Below are 9,402 nucleotides of genomic sequence, written 5' to 3' on the forward strand. Positions count from 1 at the left end.
TTTTTTTTTATATAAAAATTAAAGTTCAAAACCTAAAAAGAACTAAAGGTCTTCAAAATTTTACCTAAAATATGTTTTCTTATATTTGAGCACACGTAGATAATCATTAACTATGAGAGTATTTGCCATTTGCTAATTATTCTATTTAAGGAATTCTTTTCTAATTTTGCACTTAAACATTAATTAATTCTTTTTAAATTTGTATATATAACTAAAACAAATAGTGAAAAGAGGACCATTAAATTGTGAATGCATTTGAGTCTAATTACATGTGGACCAATAAAAATAATGTCATGTAATATTCCACATCAGAATTTGTTAAAAGAAGAAGACATTTTAGGACTTAAATTTAATGTTAAGGGCATTTTTGATCCAAATAGGTGGATGAAGGGACATTTTTGAACCAATAGATGAAGAAGAACATTTTTGAGTCATTTTTAATACATTAAGGGTATTTTAAAGCCAAATAGATGGATGGAAGAGTATTTGTGAGCCTAAAGGTGGAAGGAGGGTATTTGTGTATCATTTTCAATAGTTAATGGGTATATTAGACCCTTTTCCGTTGTTTTAAATTAGTTATTAATTTTCAAAATCAAGAGTATTTTATTACTTCTACTCATATTACCCTCGATATTAAATAATTAAGGAAAATAATAATAGTTAGATTTAGAATTTTAAGACAATATTTATAGAGTTACTTTTGTAAAATACCCTTCTAATTACTCCATCTATTTCATTTTAATTAGTCATTTTACTAAAACTAAATATCTCATATTATTTGATCACTTACTAAATTACGATAAAGATAATTATATTTTTTATTTTATTTCTATAATTAATAATAGATATTAAATATATACAATTATAATTTTAATATTTATTTCTATGTCTACTGATTATTATTAATATGAATAAATAATAATGTAATAAAATTAATTATTTAATTTATAATACTTTAATTATTATATAAAATAAAATATATCCGAGTAAAATAAAATGAGGAAAATAATATTTTATGAGTGTCTCAAGTAAATTGAAACTGAGGGAGAGGGAGTAAAGAAAGAGAGCATTAATTACATGCCCTGCCCTTGTGACTTTCCTTCTACTCTCCCTCCCTTCCCACTCAATAAGTACCCCCTTCTCCCTCCTCTTACTCTTCACTCAGCTACAAAATCCCTTCTCCATTTCCCTCATTTCTCTCTCTCTATCTTCCCTTTTTTCACACTGAATACACACTTCTGTGTGAAAAATATGGCTGTCACTACGATGCTCTGCATTATTACTACTCTGCTCTGTTTTCTCACTGACGTTAATGCTAGAATCCCCGGCGTTTACACCGGGGGACCATGGCAAGACGCCCATGCCACCTTTTACGGTGGCTCTGACGCCTCTGGCACTATGGGTATTTACCTCTCTCTCCTTCTTTCTCTTTGTGGTGAAGTTCGAATCTAATAGCTTTCGCTTAAACAATATATTTCTATTAAGAAATTCGTTAAATGTATGCATATGTTAGTTTTAGAAATCAGTTATAATCACTTAATAGGCGTTTGGTTATGAAGTAGTGTGTATTTCAATAAAAAAATACTGTTTTCAAAGTGAAAATGATATTTAACAATCCGAGTTGTTTTTGAGTTTTTTTTTTTAAAAGTAATTTAGAGTAGAAAAAGTATATTTTTTTTTTTTTTGCTATTTTTCAAATTTCAGAAAATTTTGTAATTCCTCAGTAGTATGGACTATGGACTGTACATTTTTCACCCAAGTCCCCATTTCGTGGGAATATACTTATTACCCCATCCATTTAAAAAAGAATACCTATCTTGACTTGGTGTGAAATTTAAGAAAATAAATAAATTTTTGAATCTTTTAGTGTTAAATTAAAAATATGTCAAATATATCCAAATATCCTTCAATTTTGTGGTCTTGAACATGTCACGTGGAAAGTTAAAGTTAAGAAGTTGCTAAAAAAGAAAAAAAGATCTTTTTTTTTCAAACAAATTAAAAAAAAATAAGTCATTTTTTTTTTAAATGAAGGGAGTATGTTATTGTTGAAAATTTTTGAATTCTGTTTCTAAGTTAGATTTCAAAATTATTCGAAATGTTATGGCCAAACATGTTTTTGCAGTTAAAACTCCGGAGAAAAAAAGCAAGAAAATTTATAGGCAAACGTCCTTATAGTTCTTAAATTCAAACTCATAAAATTGAAATTATGGCTTCCCCTCTTTGTTTCTCAATATTCAGTGACAATGAATACTGAATCACCTTTTTTCAAAATGTTATGGCCAAATGTATTTTCGCAGTTAAATACTAGGAAAAAGTAAAAATTTCATGGCCAACGCCTCCTCATAGTTGACCTTCAATTCAAAATTCATAAAATTGAATTTTTGGCTTCACCTCGTGCTTTCTCAATATTCAGTGACTCAGTAAATCACCCTTTTTTTTTTCTTTTTTTTTTAATATTTTTTTTTTATTTGTAGGTGGAGCTTGTGGTTATGGAAATCTATACAGCCAAGGCTACGGAGTAAACAATGCAGCACTAAGCACAGTGTTATTCAACAGTGGACTAAGTTGCGGAGCATGCTTTGAGTTAAAATGTGTGAACGATGGCAAATGGTGTCTTCCTGGAAATCCATCCATTTTCGTAACGGCAACAAACTTTTGCCCGCCAAACTTTGCTCTTCCAAATGATGATGGTGGATGGTGTAACCCTCCTCGTTCTCATTTCGATCTCGCTATGCCTATGTTCCTCAAAATTGGTCAGTATCGTGCTGGAATTGTACCCGTTACTTATCGCCGGTGAGTTTTTTAATACTCTTCATTTTGAAAAGAATGACATAATTTCTTTTTTAGTTCATTTTAAAGCCCCTTAGTATTATGGATTGCACCAATATGTGTTGCTGTCCTTTTTGCATATATGCGGCTTTGTTTGTATTACTTTTGTGTTTTAAAAAATATATTATATATTTTTGATATATTTTATGTATTTTTAATTTAAAATTACTTGATTCAAAATTCTTTTCTTGAACCCTTTGATATTTGTAATGGTGCTGAAATTGTGCCCGTTACTTGTCGTTGGTGAGTTTTCCGTTTAACATTTTTTATTTTTGCGTAAATAATCTCTTGTAGAAATATGAGTATGACTATGCATAATAAATAAGTGTGTTCGTTTCTTTTCGAGCTTAATGCATAATGAAAATTTTAATACACCAAACTATTTTAAGTTACTCTGTCCTTTTTGGTTGCTCTGTTTATATTGGGGAATTTCGCCAACTGTTTGTCCGTGGTTTGCACCAATATGTGTTGTTGTCCGTTTTGCGTAGACAAAAACTTACCCATTAATAAATACGGAGTACATAATATTATGTGTTTGGATATATATAATTATCAATTAGATATATTTAATTAATGTATGTTATTATATTAGTATCTAGTTATTTGATCATACTAAGTTATACATAAACACCCGATAAGTATGTACTAAAAGCAGGGATTGGCTGGCTCCTCTCCATTACACGTTCTCTCCATTTCCTCAAGTACATAGTTAGATGAGTGACATGTGTCGCATTTAATTATTAAAGGTCTAAATTAATTTAATTTAATTTAATTTGTATCTTAATCATAGTTAGAAGAATAGATTTTGAAAAAAATACTCTAATTAAGGAGCCAAATCCAAGAAAGCACTTTGGCTCCTCAGTTAGGGGGTTATTTTGACATTTTACAGGCGGGTCTGGGAAAAGATTTGATGCGGAGAGAATTCGCCAATTAATTGAGTTTTGTTTTGTGGTCAGAAATTGCAACTGCTTTCAGAGTTTTTGACCATACTGTAATTTAATGCTGGCCGATGTAATAGTATGTAGAAATATAACTAACTACAATTTGATCCATTTCAAGTTCTAATTGGAATTTAATAATAAGATAACAGTATGAGTAGTCTAAATTAAATTATTTAGTCTAATAGAGTAAAATGAAATAAGTTTATATAAGTTGAAGAAAAAAATATGGTTCCATTTGGGACACCGACAAAAAGTAGGTTTGCATTAAGATGCCTCCATTTCTCTAGCATATTGAGGGTAGTTTTATCATCACAATAATTATTTAAATTAGAGTTTGGTCCCCTACACTGAGGTAAAATATGTTTAAATACTTGCACACATTTGATAACTTCTTGTCCTTAGTAGAGTAGTTGCAAGTTCTTGTTCGATATCTGTTGCTATCTATTGTGCTATTATGTAATTCAATTTTATTTATATTATTTTTCTGTTGTTTCAGTTATTATTTGTTGTCTTTTATATTTTTATTAAATTTTTTAAAATTGTTTTTTCTCTTAAAGTTAGAAGTTTATTAAAAATTAATTTTTCTTCTTCATTTTTAAGATAGTAACAAAATTAGTGTAGATTTATCTTTCTTAGATCTCACTTTGTGACTTCCTGGGTATGTTGTTAGTTTGATGTAAATGCTTATTAATATGAATAAATTTTACGGAATTAATTAAGGAGGACGCGTTTTCGTACCATATGTGCTAGGGAATGTTAAAGTTTCAATTGGGGCGATTTTGAGGGTAACTAGGGAAATGTCTCATTCCTAAAATGTGACCCAACAAATTGGGATTTGTACCCTCTTGCTTCGAATTCAGTAATTCGAAAACATGGCTCACATTATCCCACGCGCTTGTTGGCCCCCACCATCCATGCAAGTGTTTTTTCATACTCAAAATTGGAATTCAAGATTCGACCCCCACATTTTAGTAAATATAGAAACATAATCTAAGCTTTACATATTGAATTTTTATGAAATCAATAATCGGAACGGTAAATTCACCATTGTCAACAATATATGAGCATGAGCTTAACCTTGCATTATTTGTTTACAACTTTCAGCACATTACAGGTGATTGTTACATCTCAATATTCCGAAACTAATGTATGATGCATCTTTCATTTCATCTAAACAAATTAGTTACCAACTTTTTTTTGTATATCTTTTACAGAGTACCATGCAGAAAACAAGGAGGCATCCGATTCACAATAAACGGCTTCCGTTACTTCAACTTACTATTGGTAACAAACGTTGCGGGTGCAGGGGACATACAAAAGGTCCTTATTAAAGGAACACACACACAATGGATCACAATGAGTCGTAACTGGGGGCAAAATTGGCAAACAAATTCACCTCTTGTGGGTCAAGCCCTTTCTATTCGGGTTAAAGCTAGTGACCATCGTAGTGTCACTACTATGAATGTAGCACCAACTAATTGGCAGTTTGGACAAACCTTCCAAGGCAAGAATTTCCGGGTTTAGATCCAAAAACTTTTCATACCCATTACCACTGACCAGAGGCGGATCTAAAATTTAAAGGTTTTGGGTTCCCAATTTATAATTTTTACTACTAGACCAATAACACACTTTGTTTGTGGGTTCCCAACTTATAATTCTTATATATTTACTAGTTTTTTCAATATAAATTCAAGAACCGGACGAAAGTTATGGGTTACCGGAAACCCGCACTTTATGTTGTGCATCAGCCCCTGCCACTGACCCAACCCGACCCAAAAACAAAATTACTTGCAATTTATATTATACCACAAGAAAGCAAAAAGAATATTCCTATGATTTTTCCTGGCCTTCAGTGGTTTCTCTTTTGTACCGGGAAAATATTGAAGTCCAAGGGGAATTAGTATCTTCCTTTTTACACTTTTATTGTCAACTTTATGGGGAATTGGTGTTTTTTTTGTGTTTATTTTTTTTTTTTTTTTGAGAAAAACTTTAGTATCTTTTACTTTGTTTTTTGACCTTTTGTTATGAATTGGGATTGAAAAAGTTAGGGAGGCTGAAGTGGCTGCAAAAGCACCCAAAAATGTTAGGGGTAAAAGCATGTAGCCCGCAGCTCTATTTGGTAATGTTAGCAGTGGTGTGTAATGGAAAACATATACTTTCTGTTTTATTTAGAGTATTGGTCTTTGCTTTTTCTAGCTTTATTCATTTCTTATAATATGCTCTCTTGTTTCATTGTGATTAGTGGTGGACATGGTATAGTATGTTGTGATATGCTGTTTGAATTTGATTTGGTAATTTTGTTTAGTTTAATATAGTTTGATTTTAATATTTTACGATATGATAAGTTGGTATTTTTTAATTGTCCGACTTTAACTTATATATATCTATATATGATTTCGACATTTTAAAAAAGTTTTAATTATATCATATTAGCGCCATATAACATATATTCAAAAAATAAAAAAGCAATTCTCTTAACTAATTAATTAAACAAAGAGATTTTTCAAACAATAAAAGTAGTCAAACTTTAAAAGTCTATATTTCTGTATGGTATAGAATCCCAAAAAAAAATTCAACATCTATACTAAGGCAATACTACATCAAATACTTACTATAATATCAAAGTTGCAATATCAAAAATTTAATTGTATATGGGAATTGGATATCAAAAGTGTCATGCCACACCCAAGTGTGGCAGCTAGTTTTAAAAAATTGAAATAAATATCACATCATATTCATATTTATTCTACAATCAATAATCTATATCTATAATATATAATTTATATCTATAATATATTAAGTGTGAAGCGCCTTACAAATATTTTTTAAACTTTTTGCTCTTTATTAAAAGTTTTTGCTTTAGACAAAAGCATTTTTTCATTATTTTTTTCTAATATTTAAGAGTTGAAAATTAATTGAATATATTGGTGATAAAATATTTCCTTATTAGAAGTCATCACAATTTCACTATTTTTTCCAGTTGAAAATTAATTAAATATATTTATGGTAAAACTTTTTCTTATTAGAAGTCATCAAAATTAATAACAATTAATATTTTTTCATTAATTTAAAATCAATTAAATTTAATTTTAAGAAGATTTGAAAATCTACAAATCTATATCTATATTTATAATCTATAATCTATAATAATATATTAAAAGTGTGAAGTGCCTTAAAAATGTCGTTTGAAGTCTTTGTCCTTCATTAAAAGTCTTTTCTTTAGATAAAATCTTTTGACTCTTTTTTCCTAATATTTAATATTGAAAATTAATTAAATATATTTATGGTAAAACTTTTCCTTATTAGAAATCATCAGAATTAATGACAATTAATATTTTTTATTAGTTTAAAAATTCTAAATCAACTAAATAATTTTAAGAAGATTTAAAAAATCTATAAATCTACATTTACAATATATTAAATCCATTAACCACTTGAAACTTTTGATGATAAAATATATATGTGCTTACAATATAATTTATGTTCTGAACTTTTTACACTTCATTAAAAACCTTCGTAATTGATAAAATCATCTAATTTTGAATAATCAAAAGTTACACGCGCGACTAAACTAGTTATATTGAAAGTGTGAAGAGCCTTAGAAATGTCGTTTGAACTTTTTGTTTTCATTAAAAGTCTTTTCTTTAAATAAAATCGTTTTTTGACTATTTTTTCCTAATATTTAATAGTTGAAAATTAATTAAACATATGAATGGTAAATACTTTCCTTATTAGAAGTCATTAAAATTAATGATAATTAATATTTTTTCATTAGTTTAAGATTTTTAAATCAACTAAATAGTTTTAAGAAGATTTAAAAAGTCTATAAAGCTACATCTATAATATATTAAATTCATTAATTACTTGAAACTTCTGATGGTAAAATATATATGTGCTTACAATAAAATAAATGTTTTGAACTTTTTGAACTTCATTAAAAAACTTTCGTAATAAATAAAATCATCTAATTTTAAATAACCAAAAGTTACACGTGTGGCTAAACTAGTTATATTAAAAGTGTGAAGGACCTTATAAATATTGTTTGAATTTTTTGCCCTTTATTAAAAAACTCTGAAATAAATAAATTAATTTTCACTTTTTTTCTTAATTTATTATTTAATTAATTTCATAATATTGAGTCCTAAATATTTGATATTTGAACTAAAATAGATGGTAAAACTTTAGGATACAATCACTATTTGAAAGAAGAAAGAATTAAAAAGGGAATAAAGAATGGGAAATATTGAAAGAAAAGTAAAAATTCCCATAAATACAATGAATAAGCTTGGTGGATCATTATTTTTGTGTTTGTCATATAATACTCTTGGTGTTGTAGGCTAAAAAGAGACACATCACTTTGAATCATATTTGTATTATGATTATTTTTATTTTTTTATATTTAAAATCTTTACTTGTTTTTAGACTCAAATCTTTATAAATTCTTTTATTACATTTTTGTTACATAGTTAGAACTTTTAAAAATCTGATACTTCATAAAATTTTGATGATTTTCAATAAGGAAAGCTTTAACCAAAAATATGTTTAATTAATTTTCAAATCTTAAATATTAGAAAAAATAAGTGAATCTGATGATTTCTGATAAGAAAAGATTTTACGCTAAATTTATTTAAGTAATTTTCAATTCTTAAATATCAGAAAAACTGTGGAAAGATAATTTTGTTTAAAGCAAAAAATTTAATAAAAAATAAATATTAAAAATGATATAATAAAATTATGGAGCTAACAACAACTGAAGCAGTCACGTTGATGCAGTACTGCCTGCTTTCCTTCCTATCAGTAAGTAATTTATATTAAAATATTTAAAATATTGGAAGTTTACTTTACAAATAACTTTGAGTATAGAATAATTTTTTTATATTTAGGTCTTCATTAACTAAAAATCAAACTTTAATTTTGTTGTATCTGTGATGCCATATATTATATATAATATATTTATTCTCACGGTCATAACAAGTTTTTCCTACCGATTCTACTGATTTCTTCTTCACATGAGTAGTGTTTTGATTCATTAATCTATATTTATGAAATATTATTAAACACATGAATGTTTAAAAAATTACAGCATACAATTGTTACAATTATGAATAAATCATAAGGTCCAGCATATCGTTATTATTTAATAATGGTCTCTAATATTTCTTTTTGAATACAGATTTTGATTGTTATGACAAACACACATAATATGATTAAACAATCCTTCTAATGTAGATAATTCCTCAAATTCGATCAACATTTATCTATTACCTGTAAATTACAACAAAATAGTACGATAAAAGAGATATCAAAACAATACAATTAAACTTAAAGTTTACACAAAATTTTTTTTCAAAGCCGATCGACATTCATTTGCGAACTGTAAACTACCACAAAATAATAAACTAATAGAGATACTAAGACAATACAACTAAAGTTAATCTTTACCTCCAAAAATTCCTCAAAGTCAGACCGACATTCATCTACCATCTGTAAATTAAAATAAAACAATAAGATAATAAAATATCAAAACAATACAATTAAACCTAACCTTTAAACAAGAAATTCTTCAAAGCAACCGATATTCATCTACAACCTGTAAACTACAACAAAACAATATACTAGTGATCATAAAACT

The 9,402-nt window shown here is 27.6% G+C and overlaps 1 protein-coding gene across 1 annotated transcript; it reads left to right on the plus strand.

Moving 5' to 3' along the window:
• The first annotated feature begins 1,021 nt into the window (after positions 1-1,021).
• Positions 1,022-5,941, plus strand: LOC107842901 (expansin-A6). Its single transcript, XM_016686945.2, has 3 exons — positions 1,022-1,402; positions 2,475-2,793; positions 4,985-5,941. The coding sequence occupies exons 1-3, from the start codon at positions 1,078-1,080 to the stop codon at positions 5,292-5,294; spliced, it is 954 nt and encodes a 317-aa protein (XP_016542431.2). The 5' UTR covers positions 1,022-1,077; the 3' UTR covers positions 5,295-5,941.
• Positions 5,942-9,402: the final 3,461 nt, after the last annotated feature.

The sequence above is a fragment of the Capsicum annuum genome, chromosome 9 (assembly GCF_002878395.1).
Source record: "Capsicum annuum cultivar UCD-10X-F1 chromosome 9, UCD10Xv1.1, whole genome shotgun sequence".
Taxonomy (NCBI): Eukaryota; Viridiplantae; Streptophyta; class Magnoliopsida; order Solanales; family Solanaceae; genus Capsicum; species Capsicum annuum.